The 14,059-nt window shown below is 41.4% G+C and overlaps 1 protein-coding gene across 1 annotated transcript in view; it reads left to right on the forward strand.

The window, feature by feature from the left end:
* LOC101855762 (hemicentin-2) overlaps window positions 1-14,059 on the forward strand; it is a gene marked incomplete at both ends in the record, with an annotated part of 39,975 nt that overhangs the window by 18,007 nt on the left and 7,909 nt on the right. The window contains 10 exon segments of the mRNA XM_035973284.1: window positions 1,078-1,231; window positions 2,139-2,257; window positions 3,247-3,360; window positions 4,895-5,059; window positions 6,034-6,149; window positions 8,017-8,170; window positions 9,121-9,399; window positions 11,556-11,688; window positions 12,393-12,562; window positions 12,940-13,083. Of these exon segments, the coding sequence (XP_035829177.1) occupies window positions 1,078-1,231; window positions 2,139-2,257; window positions 3,247-3,360; window positions 4,895-5,059; window positions 6,034-6,149; window positions 8,017-8,170; window positions 9,121-9,399; window positions 11,556-11,688; window positions 12,393-12,562; window positions 12,940-13,083 (1,548 nt within the window).

Here is a 14,059-nt window from a genome sequence, read left to right on the forward strand (position 1 = left end):
CCCTCTCCACTGGGCTCCGGACTCTTTCTGCAGCCTTTCTACTGCTACTCCTTGGCTCCTTCTTACTGCTGTCTTTCAGCCACACCCCTGATCTTCTGGTAGGAAAGATCTACACCTAGCCCTCTCGGACAAGAGCGAAAAATCTCGTAGGGCCCATGTGCAAGTTGCACACGTTAAAGATCCCTTGGTGGTCTAAAGTCGATAAAAGTAGGCTTCGGCAGCCACCCAGGCAAAATTTCCTACCAACTGTGTCCTGTGCACTCATATGACATTATGCCGTTGCGAACCCCTAAAAACACTTTCCAAAAAAAACCCCAAACCTGTCTGTGTCACGTAGGGCCCATGTGCAAGTTGTGCACGTTAAAGATCCCTTGGTGGTCTAAAATCGATAAGAGTAGACTTCGGCAGCCACCCAGGCAAAATTTCCTACCAACTGAAAAAGTTTAATGTGTCCTGCGCACTCATATGACCTTATGCGGTTGCGAACCCCTAAAAACACTTTCCCAACCCCCCCCCCCAAACTGTCTGTGTCACTATCTTTATTGTTTTCTTTATCACTGTCTATGCCTCTATCTTCATAATTTTCTTTACCAGTGTCTTTGTCATTATCTCCAGCATTATTTACTTGATTATCTCCTCCAGTACTTTCATCATTTTCATCATCTGTTTCGTCATTATCCTTATCTTTATCCTCATCATTTTCTTTATAATTAACTTCATCATTGTCTTCATCATTGTGTTTATAATCAATATTTTCTTCATTATCGTCATCATTATCGGCATCATTATCTAAATCACGTTGTATCCATTCTCCTCCGCAGACGGCATCTCTGACATTTTTTTCTCGCAGAACAAATTTTTCTTTCTCTTGATATGCTTCTGTTTTTTTTCCCCTTTTTTGTTTCATCCCCCCCCCCCCCCCCCCTTTTTCTTGTTTTATTTTTTGTAATTGTCTGTTTTTCGGAGTTTTTTTTCTTTTTCTAATAGAAATGGGTAGGGTAAAAAATAACAAAACAAAAGAGAAAGACAGAAAGAAAAAGAAAAAGGAGCATATTTTTCACTGCTCTTTTCCCACAGGTCCTCCCATCATGCTGCAGCCACCGGTAAGCACCAAAGTGACCAAAGGTGACTCGCTACATCTGAGCTGTCTGGTGGAGGCTGACCCAGAACCTGTGACCAGCTGGCTCTTCCAGGGTCTGCCCGTTCCTCCCTCCGATAAACTGTCTATTGTGTGAGTGGGGAATTGTGTGTGTGTGTGTGTGTGTGTGTATGTGTGTGTGTGTGTGTGTGTGTGTGTGTATGTGTGTGTGTGTGCTGTGTTCTTCCAGGGACTGCCCGTGCCTCCCTCCGATAAGCTGTCTATTGTGAGAGTGGGGGACTGTTTGTTTGTGTGTGTGTGTGTGGGAGGGGGGTTGTGGAAGTTTGTGTGTCTGTGTGTGTGTGTGTGTGTTGTGTGTGTGTTTGTGTGTGTGTGTTCTTCTAAGGACTGCCTATGCCTCCCTCCGATAAACTGTCTATTGTGTGTGTAGTTGGCGGGTGCTCTGGTGTGGTTTGCTTCTTTTTTCCTATCAAACATCTCTATCGTCCTTATCTCTGCTCCTTCTTTTTTGTGTTTGTTACTCTCTTGCAACACCTCTAATCTTCAGCACTTCTATGACCTTACTGTGTTGCAATTGCCGTAAAACACTTACTAAAACGAAAAACTGTGTATTGTGTGAGTGGGGAACTGTTTGTTGCTGTTGTTGCTGTTGTTGTTGTTGTGTGTGTGTTTGTGTGTAATCTTCCAGGGACTGTCTGTGCCTCCCTCTGATAAACTGTCTATTGTGTGAGTGAAGTGTGTGTTTGTTGTTGTTGTTGTTGTGTGTGCGTGAGTGTGTATGAGTATGTGTGTGTGTCTGTGTGTCTGTGTGTCTGTGTGTGTGTGTGTGTGTGTGTGTGTGTGTGTGTGTGTGTGTGTGTGTGTCTGTGTGTGTGTGTTTGTTCTCAAATTCTCATAATTGTGTCAACTGCATGTAAAACATTGTGCTATCACTATCATTCAGTGAGCGAGATTAAATTTGAAATCAGTCAAACACTTCCAACTACAGTTTGTTTGATAATATCATTTTTGTCAGAAACGTGAACTGTCTTTTTTTCAGGAACCGTGGTCAAGAACTTTTTGTAAATGACATGGGCAAAGCTTGGGAAGGCCAGTTCACTTGTGTATCTAAAAATAGATATGGAAATGCCGCAGGGAATGCATCTGTTGTTGTGATTGGTAAGTTTGATGGATGTATTATATTATCCTGTCTGTGGGTTGTTGAAGGGCGTCACTGTAAGGTCATGCTTCCTTACTTTCCCACTGTTAATTCTTTCTGTCTGTCTGTCTGTCTGTCTGTCTGTCTGTCTGTCTGTCTGTCTGTCTGTCTCCCATCACTTAATGGCCATTACTGAGGCGATGTGCTTCTTTTTACTCTTTATTCAAATGGTCAGACAAAATGTCTAATACATTTCTACAATTCTGATAAAAGTATATTTTTTAAAAGTGCTTTTGGAACGGTAGGGAAAGTTGCCTTAGTATTTTACTTAATCACCTCTCTCTCCCTCTGTCTCTGTCTCTGTCTCTGTCTCTGTCTCTGTCTCTGTCTCTGTCTCTGTCTCTGTCTCTCTCCCTCTGTCTCTGTCTCTGTTTCTCTTTCTCTCTTTTTCGTCTCTGTCTCTCTGTCTTTCTCTCTCTCTCTCTCCCTCTCTCTCTCCCTCTCTCTCTCTCCCTCCCTCTCTCTCTCCCTCTCTCTCTCTCCCTCCCTCTCTCTCTCTCTCTCCCTCTCTCTCTCTCTCTCAGCCAGTATAAGCTCTAATTTCCCCTGTTATTCATTAGAAAGAAATTGTTTAATTACCTCACTCCTTGAAAAAAATTTATTTTTCATATTTCTTTCTTTGTCTGAAGGTTGTTTCCTTCTACGTAACGAACATCATAAAAATACCAGTGTTTTTTAATTTTAGAAGAAGTAACTTTGTAGGTGGTTGGCGGGTGCTCTGGTGTGGTTTGCTTTTTATTTCCTATCAAACACCTATCGTCCTTATCTCTCCTCCTTCTATTTTGTGGTTGTTACTCTCTTGTACCACCTCTAAGCTTTGGTACTTATATGACCTTATTGTGTTGCAAATGCCGTAAAACTTACTAAAAAACAAAAAACAAAAAACAAAAATCGTTCATCTATAGTGCGAGTGATGTATTATTAAATGTCATTGCTATTCTATTTATAGTACCACCTGCGTCGCTACACCCAATTGGTCAACTCACAGCCAGAGAGGGAGGTTCGTACTCCATCGAGTGTCCAATCGTTGGGGACCCGGTCCCTGACATTCGCTGGTATCACAGTAAGTTACACTCTCTTTAAAAAAAATGGTGAAATGGTATGGGTTTAATGCCGCTGTCCACACTATTAGTGAATTAAGTTATTTAAGAGGCAGGACCTCCGGGTTTAAAGTCCATCTCCAAAAGGACTGAGCCAAGCTGGAAATACAGGAAAAATACCTTTCCCAAGCACACAACGTTGGACCAAGCTGAGGCTCGAACCCTCGAACTCGCAATCTCACAATTACGAGTCCGGTAGCCTAACCACTATGCTACTGATGCCACCTCATTCTCTGTTGTCTCGTAAAAAATGTTTTACACCTGGTAGCCACGACATAGGTTTTTAGTCCCGGTGTATTACAAGCTTACTGCAGGTTGGCACTTACTAGAAAAGTTACAACTGACGGTTAGAAGGTCGCATTGGCACATCCTACCTCTTTTCTTGCGACGTCGATGGCTTAGTTGTTAGGCTGTGGGACTCGTAATCGTGAGGTTGCTGGTTTGGGGGTTTGAGTCGCGGGCCCGACTTTGTGTCCTTGGGAAAGGCAGTTTACATGAATTTTCCTCACTTCAATCAGGTGGGAATGGGTACCCGGCCATAGAAAGCGGAAGATCGTGTCAGTATATTAGTGTTTTAGCGCCTATAAATGACGGCTTGCACTGTATGCTTCCCAGGAAGTTGAGGTTGTTTCAGAATGCTCTCAGGTCTACCGGGGTACATGTAATAGTATAGATTGTAAAGCGCATAGAGCTTGCTGTTGAGCGGGGATTTGCGCTATATAAATGCTATCTGTTATTATTATTGTTTTTCTTTCCGGCTGTTGATTTTTTGGTCGTATTATTTCACTGTGCTAAATAGTGACTATTGTCTTGTCAATGTGCTTGGATGATTAGAGGACGCCACTGGTAGGTCCTACTTCTTTTCTTTCCCTCTGTTGCTTCTGTCTGTCTTACTTTTTTTGTGCACTGTAGAACTGTCATAGTGTCAATGTGCTTCACACTACTCAAACAAATATACAAACAATGAAACAAAAGTATGCTATAAATGACTATTAAAGTGTCAATGTTCATCTCTCTACTCAAACAAATAATTATATAGAAACAATGAAACAACAACAACAACAAAAAAACAAAAACAAAAAAAAAGCAATGGCGCTCATATGACCTAGATCTAGTGCAGTTGCGAGCGCGTAAAACCTCTACTAAAACTATTTAAAAAAAAGAAGTAAAACAAAGACTGTGTGACTATTATAGTGTCAATGTGCATCTCTTTACACAAACAAACAGACAAACGTCAATGCACTTTTTTTTGTGGGTGTTTGACGGGTGCTCTGGTGTGGTTTGTTTCTTGTTTCCTATGAAACATCTATCGTCCTTATCTCCCATTCTCCTTTTTTATGTTTGTTACTCTCTTGTAACACCTCTAATCTTCTAGCGCTCGTATGACCTTATGCAGTTGTGAGCGCCGTAAAACCTCTTCTAAAACAAACAAAACTTTTTTTTACTCAATGTTTTTTACTAAATTAATGTTATTCACTTTTTTTTTCAACTTCACAGATGGCGTTGATGTAAGTTTATCAAAAAAATCATCGCTCGGTGTGACCTTGACCCTCTCCAGTCTGGTCATTGCCAACGTGACAGTTGACCACGCGGGCAGCTACCAATGTGTGGGCAGCAATGAGGCGGGTCAGACCTCCTCCGAGGGCAAGCTCATTGTCAATGGTCAGTGAAGAAAGTGGGTTCTGCAGGGGTCTCAATATTCCGCTATTTAGTGGATTTCCGCCACTGCCATTTCCTCCGCTAAACTCCGCTACCGCGACAGCGGGCCAATCAGAGAGAGAGAGATCTGCTGGGAGGGGCTCTTCTCAGTAAGGCCCCACCACTTTCTGTACATGATCAAGATTGTAAATATATTTGTGAAGCGGGCTAACAAAATGAGATACTTTTCGGCTTCAAGCCTGATGGAAATATATACATCACACTTATCAGGAAGCTTTTACAATTTGTAAAAATGAAATAGTAAAAGGAATGTTATAGTTTAAGAACATGGTATCAATAGAAATTCTACAAATTTGACCCTAGTGTCGACTTTTAGCCAATTTATCGATTTATGGATTGCGAGAAATAACTCATTTTGTCACCACGCCCCACATTTGGTGACTCTTTTACTTGAAATTAGCTGCCAGATCAGAAAGTTCCTTTTTTAAAGAAATTCAGAGTCGAGACCCATAATTCTGTTGTCCGTTCTTGGCAATGTTCAGTGACAATGTATATGTTGGGGGGGGGGGCTCCGGTGGTTTAGAGGTTATGGTGTTCGCCTCTCATTCAGTAAGTCCCAGGTTCGAAACCTGAGAGCGAGGGGAACATTTTTTTTTCTCTAAAACATTATTCTCTCACCTTCTTTCCTGCTCTCTGATCATATTCTGTTGTCTGTTTTCATCACAAGGTCTCTTTGTTATTTCATGCTCCTAACCTCATTTTGTGGGTGGTTGGCGGGTGCTCTGGTGTGGTTTGCTTCTTCTTTCCTATCAAACATCTATCGTCTTAATCTCCCCTTTTTCTTTTTTGTGTTTGTTACTCACCTCTAACACCTGTAATCTTCGGCACTGATATGACCTTATTGTGTTGCAAGTGCCGTAAAACACCAACTAAAACTAAAACTAAAACTAACCTAATTTTTCTTTCTACTTTCACAGTGGCGCCTGTCATAGTGCTGGGGCCTGCTGATGTGACAGAGGTCATTGGGTCAAGGCTGACCCTAGAGTGTGATGTCAAAGGTCATCCAGTTCCTTCCATCCACTGGTTGTACAACGTGAGTGCTGACGTTCGACTTTGCTGTTCCCAAAGGGGTGATATTAACATGTTCTTATTCATAGTAGAATTGTAAATGGGCTGTTTATCAATGTCATGCTCATACTGTGCCGGGACAATGCAGGGCGAACTGCTGCTTTTTCTTTCCTCATCCTTATTATTGTCTTTTTCCTCTACTTCTTTTGTATGTTTGTCACTCACTTGTGAACTACTATTTCCGGGATGCTTTGATAGTCGAAGCAGACTTTGTGCTGTTGAAGCTAGAGAGGTGAGCAGAGTAAGCCCGATTCCTTGTAAGGACTTCTCTGTTGTCATCCACCCCTTTGCGCTCATATGACCTAATGCAGTTGTGAGCGCAGTAAAACCTTACTAAAACAAACAAAATAAACTTTGCTGGTTTCAAAATGTTTACTGTTTACTCTCTCTCTCTCTCTCTCCCTCTCTCTCTCTCTCTCTCTCTCTCTCTCTCTCTCTTTCTCTCTCCCTTCCTCCCTCTCTCTCTCCCTCCCTCGCTCCCTCCCCCCCCCTCTCTCTCTCTCTCTCTCTCTCTCTCTCTCTCTCTCTCTCTCTCTCTCTCTCTTTCTTCCTTCTGGCACTGTGACATAATAAGTGGTCAGCGATGCCGACATCACGCAGGAACTCAATATTTGCTTGGAGGTCCTTAGAATTACAGAGTTCTATCTGACATTATTGGCTGTCTTGAGTTACTAAGACTATGAGGTCAGAAAGCAAATGTTCCATCTGCGCTTTCAAAATTGTAAGATTATTTGGAGTCATTGTTAAAGATATACAAAGAATTGCATTCGAAAAAGCTTGACATGTTGTGAAACTCAAATCTTTAACGTCAAATTTCTCAAAACTGAGAACGGAGCAGATAGAACTTTGTAATTCTAGGGTAGCGATATATATATATATATAAAAGTTAATTTCACTTTTCATGACATTTGTCCCCACTCTGTTCATGTGCTCTTTTTTTTCCCTTTTACCGCAGAGCTCAAAGGTGTATTGTTAAGAGAGACTAACTGCTCTGACTGAAGTGTCTTTAGGCCATTCCCAAAGGGGGGACATTTCTCGTTCATGAACTGTAGAATTGTAAATGGGCTGATTCATCAATGTCATGCTGATAACTGTGCCTGATCTACAACAGGGAACTCCTGCTTTTTCTTTCCTAATCCTTACTATTGTCATTTTTCCTCTACATGTTTTGTATGTTTGTCACTCTTGTGACCCATTATCTCCGGGGTGCCTTGATAGTCGAAGCAGACTTTGTGCTGTTGAAGCCAGAGAGATGAGCAGAGTAAGTCTGATTCCCTGTAATGACTTCTCTATTGACATCCACCCTTTGGTGCTCATAATACTCATATAACCTTATGCAGTTGCGAGCACTGTAAAACCTCTACTACTAAAAAAAAATATCGGTGTATTATGCGAGTTATGTCCTTTATATCTGTGTGTATCACGTGACCATTTAAGAAGTGTTTTTCAAGTGATCACTCACGAATCACGGCAGGTCAGCTCAGAATAAACTCTCGAGCAAGTAGCATGTGTCATGTTGGAGATATTATGAAAGGTAAGTGAGCACCACTTCTGCGCATTATATGTGAAGTGTGCTGACAAAATGAGTGACATCTCACAATCTGCAAATGGAGATATTGGCCAAAAATCGACATTGGGGTCAAATTTGTAGATTTTCCATTGATGTCTTTTTCTTAAACCTTAACCTGTCTTCCACTACTTCATACTTATGAATTCTAAAAACTTCGCCTATTAGCGTGGTGTATCTATTTCCTTAAGGCATCTGAGAAGTAACTCATTTTGTCAGCTCGCTTCACATATTGAAAACAGATATTTTCCCCTGATTATTCCAGGGAAGCTCTGTGCTGCCGCAAGACGTTGATGCCTCGGAGGAGAATCATAAACTGACCATATCAAGCCTGGGATGGGCTCAGGTCGGTCAGTTTGAGTGTGTGGCAGACAGTTCAGAGGGAACTGCGACGGCTTCTGCTTTTGTCCGTCTTATGGGTAAGGATGGAAAAATTTTGAGCTCCGTTTCTTATAAAAGTAAGGCATAACTGATGCAGTTGCCCTGCAGACTGTGTCTAAAAAAATATTTAAAAATAATAATTACACTTTTATTGATCCCAGAAGGGCAATTTGGTTTACAATGGCCAACATGCATACTTACATACATACATAAGTACATAATTACATACATACATAAATACATAATTATGAATGCATACATACAAAATACATGCACGAATACATACATTAATACCAATATTACACCAGTACAGAGCAATTTACAACCATGCCATTGTCGGTTGCCACTGTGCAGCGCCCTGTATTTTGAGTTAGGGTTGTCGTGTCTTGCTCAAGGACACACCCCAGTGACTACCCAGCTAAACTCTGTGTCACCGACCTCTGCTTGACATTACTTGAGTCTAAATTCATTGCTCACTCTGTCACTATGTTAAGTGTAATGCGATACTGACTTTACACTTAACGAATAAGGTGTTAAAAAGAATTTTGGCATATAAATAAGTGTGTGAGTCTTGGAATCCCATGTTCTCAGAACTATGCATCTTGATGTTTCGCCTCTGTTGTTCTGAAGGTGGCTATTGTCAGAAGAATGTTAGATGAAGAGTATGTGAAAGGTTGGACTGAAGTTTATTTTTTGCTTTTGATTTCCTTGTAACTGTCTTTTAAAAATTCTCCTGTAACTGTCGATTAAAACAATTTTTTTTTGCATTCTCCTGTATCCGTTTTGTAAAATTTGCTGTCTTTTTTTTTGCATTCTCTTGTAACTGTTTTTTTTTTGTTTTCTGTCTTTTTTACTTTGCTCTCTCTTTTATTTGCTGTCTTTTTTTTCATTCTCCTGTAACTCTTTTTTTCTACCTTCTCCTGTAACTGTCCAGTTTTTTGGTTTTTTTGCCTTCTCCTGTAACTATCATTTTTTCTTCATTCTCCAGTCCCTCCAAAGATTGAAGAAGTCCAGTTCCCCACCACTGCTGTCCGACAAGGACAAGAAATCTCATTTGGGTGTACAGCTTCTGGAATTCCTTCCCCTTCTATGCAATGGGTACATCAAGGGAAAGTGGTGAGACCATCGCTGGATGGGAGGATTCGAACCCCAGCCCTTGGCTCAGTGGTGATTGAGAGGGCGGAGAGCTCAGACTCAGGTCTATACGAGTGCCGGGCGGAATCCAGGGTGGGAACCGACAGCAGAACGATGTCGCTCTTTGTCTATGGTGAGGATTTCTTCTCTTGTACTGTACATGACACATATTTTTTCCTCCCTCTCCTGCCCGCCCAGCAGTAATGGGTACCTGATTTCGAGTTGGAGAAGTAAAGGCGGCGTGGAACGGAACTGGCCACCCTACAACAATATGCCGAAGGCCCAGGAAGTTGTCTCACTAACAAGGCAATCCCCTATGTCCGGATCGGATATGGAACAACTTTACTTTTTACTGTACCTGAACTGCCGTCTTAAGGGAAAATGATGAATGATCCTGTCCATATAGCGAGGCAATTTGTTTAGGAGAGGCAAAAAACATTTGCACTTTATGACCCTTCCATTTCTTATTCTTTTAACTCTTTTTATCCTAGCCGTACCCCCACGGACTCTCTACCAGTCCTGGGGCTGCCGCGCCATATGTGTCGGAAGTCAGTGCGTATAGTTCGAAGTGCTATATTTCTTACATTTTCTCTACGATTTTAAGGAAATTTGGCATTTATGTTAGAAAGCAAATGTAGTTTTTGTAAATGCATGTAGTTAGGAAATACACCAATAGCACAAAGTAGATTTTGAGGTGTATTCCACCCTCGAACTTGACCCTGATTGCCGCGCCCACGACGTCCCACTGGATGTTATAGATTTAGATCTAGCCCTAAAAAGAGGTAAACTATAATTTAGCAGAGATCTGATTAAGCTGTTCAAAAATTAGTTTCAATCCACATTGTGGAGGTTTAAAAAAACCGCAAAGTTATTGGGTATTTAATTGTTCTTCTCACTTACACAGGTTGAAGCCTGCCTCTTAGATAATCTAAATTGTGTCGATCTGGGAGTAAAAACACCTTTTCAAAAATCGAACTCTCTATTTGTAACACTTTTAAACAGGGATGCCAAATCTCTGTTTTTTTCCGGCTTTTTCAATTTTTTTCCTCCGTTCATACACTTGCAAAGGAAAGTGGAGAGGTAGGAGAGATGTTTTTGTTTGCTCATTTAAAAACTTAACAAGGTTCATTTTAGGTGAGATGTGATACTCCCTCGCTCATTTTCAGTTTTTTTTTCAAAAATCATTTGGCATCCCTGTTTTAATCTTTGGCATTTATATAACATCGCTATTTGTGTTGCAAGTGCCTTAAAAACTCTTATTAACCTTTCCAGCCCCATGCGCGTATATTTTCAGCAGCGCTTGTACCTCCCTATGTACCTAGAGTGTATATTCTCAGTTTTGGAGATACGGAATTAGCACATTTTTTCTAAATCAGCCAACCTAATTAAACTTTAATTTTCATAATATTTGTTCATTTACCTTTAAACAGTGTTATTTGTTATTCTCTAAACCTCATTACAGGGATACTACATCACTTTTTAGAATGCATGCCTCTTTTTCTGAAATACTGCTGTATTGGCTGGAACTAGGGTTAGGAAGTGCACAAAATTGGCTGGGGCTGGAAGGCTTAAGACTAAAAGGAACTCTTTCGTTTAGACACTTTTTCCGGGAGTGTACGTCTCCCCTTAAAAACTCGTACTAAAACTAAAACAAACTGAAACAAAAGTGGCTTAAAATGTGGGTGGTTGGCGGATGCTCTGGTGTGGTTTGCTCCTTTTTTCCTATCAAACATCTATCATCTTTATCTCCCCTGCTTCTTTTAAATTTTGTTACTCTCTTGTAACACCTCTAATCTTCTGGCGCTCATATGACCTTATTGTATTGCAAGTGCAGTAAAACTCTTACTAGAAAAAATACAATCGTTGGCATCCCTGTTTAAATCTTTGGCATTTATATAACATCGCTATTTGTGTTGCAAACGCCTTAAAAACTCTTACTAAAACTAACACAAACTCTCTCGTTAACCCCCCCCCCCAGGTTGGTATCCCTGTTTAAATCTTTGGCATTTATATGACATCCCTATTTGTTTTGCAAGCGCCTTAAAATCTCTTAGTGGGTGGTTGGCGGATGCTCTGGTGTGGTTTGCTTCTTCTTTCCTATCAAACATCTATCGTCCTTTTCTCCCCTCCTTCTTTTTTATTTTTGTTACTCTCTTGTAACACCTCTAATCTTCTGGCGCTCATACGACCTCATGCAGCTGCGAGCGCCATAAAACCTCTACTAAAACAAAAAACAAAACATAAAATCTCTTACTAAAACTAAAACAAACTCTCTCGTTTACCCCTCAGGTGTCCCGGTCCCCCCTGTGCTGCTCACCGCTGTCCCTATCTCCTCGGAGTCCGTCTACCTGCTGTGGAGATGGAGCAGCCCGCTTCCCGATTTCCCCGAGATAGATTACTTTCAGATTTCCTTCAGGGAGAAGTAAGTACGTGAGTGGCTGGCGGGTGCTCTTGTGTGGTTTGCTTCTTCTTTTCTATCAAACATCTATTGTCCTTATCTCCCCTTCTTCTTTTTTATGTTTGTTACTCTCTTGTAAAACCTCTAGTCTTCTGGCACTCATACGACCTTATGCAGTTGCGAGCGCCGTAAAACCTCTACTGGAAAAAAAAAAGAAGAAGAAGTAAGTACAGTCGAAATATTGTCCAAGGCGACCACATATTCTCTTGAAGAAATGTGTGTGTGTGTGGCTGAAGAAAGGTCTTCGGTTGTCGGAAATTTGTGATGGTGAAATAGTGGCATATTCTCCTAACAAATTCAATGCTGAACATGCTGATTTTTAATTATTTCAAATGAGTAGTTTTAAAGATATGCCACGTTTTGTAACACACATCTATGCTTATTCTGACAATAGCCTTATGCTAGATGGTAAAAAAACTTCTTTTTTAAATATCTTTCTTTCTTTGTTTTAAGAGGTACATATCTGCCGCTGCGTGATCTGACAATTTGCGTGGAAGGGGGGGTGTGATGGGTCGTTAATAATGCTTTTTATCTTTTTTATACTTGTGGTGTTATACATTTAATAAATTCTAGTAAAATCATATCCAGAGATCTTGCTATCCGTTCCATAGTCCAGCTTGATTCCGACTGAGCTAACTGACGGCCCCTTTTATCGTGGTTTCTCACAGAAGTAGTGGAGAGACCCGAGTGTTCCCGACCCACTTTCCACCCAACGTGACCCGCATGGAAGTGACCGGTCTGGAAGGGGGCGTGGCCTATGTGTTTTACGTCACGGCCACGAATGACGTCGGAATGAGCGAGCCCAGTAACTTGATGTCTGCCAACACATTCCAGTCCTGTAAGTTATTTAACTCTTAGAATGTGGGTGGTTGGCGGGTGCTCTGGTGTGGTTTGCTTCTTCTTTCCTATCAAACATCTCTCGTCCTTATCTCTCCTCCTTATTTTTTATGTTTGTTACTCTCTTGTAACACCTCACATGTTACTTATGTTATCAGTTTATCAATAACTCAACGTGTTCTGTCTAGATCCACTAGCGCCACTAAAACTTCTTTTTTGTGATTGTTACACTTTTGTAACACCTCTAATCTTTGGCACTTCTTTGGCCATATTGTGGTGCAAGTGCCGTAAAACTCTTACTAAAACGAAAACAAATCAATCAATCAATCAATGTCTCAAAGACTGTTTATAACCTTCACCTTCTGGTCCCCGGCCCAGCCCCGTCCCGTCCCGTAGGACTCCATGTTTTGTCTGTGGGCGCCACAAGCGCCACCGTCTCCTGGGAGGTTCCTCAGGTCTCCTCCGGCGTGGTCAAACTTTACCAGCTGCGGTACCGGAGACTGGATGCCTATGTCCAGCAAGGTGAGATTTTGTGTCACGACATGGTGGAATCAGGCGTTCGTCAATTTTTTGGCATATGGAGTTATTGGTATCATCTTAAAGCCTGTCTATTTGCCTTGCTTTGGATGAAAACAATACCCGTTTATCTTAGATACAAGTCAAGATATTTGCGATTGAAGGAGATGAGGTCGCCTGGTTTCAGAGGTAAAGTTATAGAGAAAATGGCCGCCAAAGTTTGTTATTTCTTTTGCTTGAAAACCCTCGGAAACTGAAAGTTTACATCTTTTATGCATTTAATCAACGTTTTTCAGTAAAATCCACACTGGAATGTGTTTTTAATGGGCATAAAAGGTGTTGAGCTGAAAAACAAAAATTCGATAAAAATTCCCAAACCTGCAAAAAAATGCCAGTTTCTTCACTTTTGTTATTTTGACGGGCGCCTGATTTCACCATGCTGCCTCACATTTATTAATTTTTATGGACCGATAACAACATGAATTTATCATAGTCAAGTTCTGTTGTCTGTTCTGTATTTATCGCTAGCTTGTGTATGAGTAGCGGTGGGGGTAGGGGTCAAGTGTGTATTCATAATATGGGTGAAGGTGGGGTGGGGCTGGGTGGCGTGGAGCTTGGTGGGAGGGGAAACAGAGATGGTAAAATGAAACTGTATAACCTGACCAAGAAAGCTGACAGTTGTAGAGTGGTGTATTTTAATAAGAAAGGACCTGTTGGCAGTGAATGATATCCTTTATTTGGATAATTTTATGATAAAAATCTTCTGCTCCAACTGCCTTCCTTCCTCTCTCCCTTTACCCCTTCCCATCTCTCCTTCCCATCCTCCCTGTCTCCTTTATCCCATCTCGTCTATCCATCTCCCCCTTTCCCTATTCCCTTTACCCCTCCCCTCTTGCCGTCTCTCCCTCCCCTCCTCCTTCTCTCCCTCTACCCCCTCCATTCCCCACCCCTCCACCCTTCCCCCCTCTCTCCCTCTACCCTT

Source organism: Aplysia californica, unplaced genomic scaffold (assembly GCF_000002075.1).
Source record: "Aplysia californica isolate F4 #8 unplaced genomic scaffold, AplCal3.0 scaffold01100, whole genome shotgun sequence".
NCBI lineage: Eukaryota > Metazoa > Mollusca > Gastropoda > Aplysiida > Aplysiidae > Aplysia > Aplysia californica.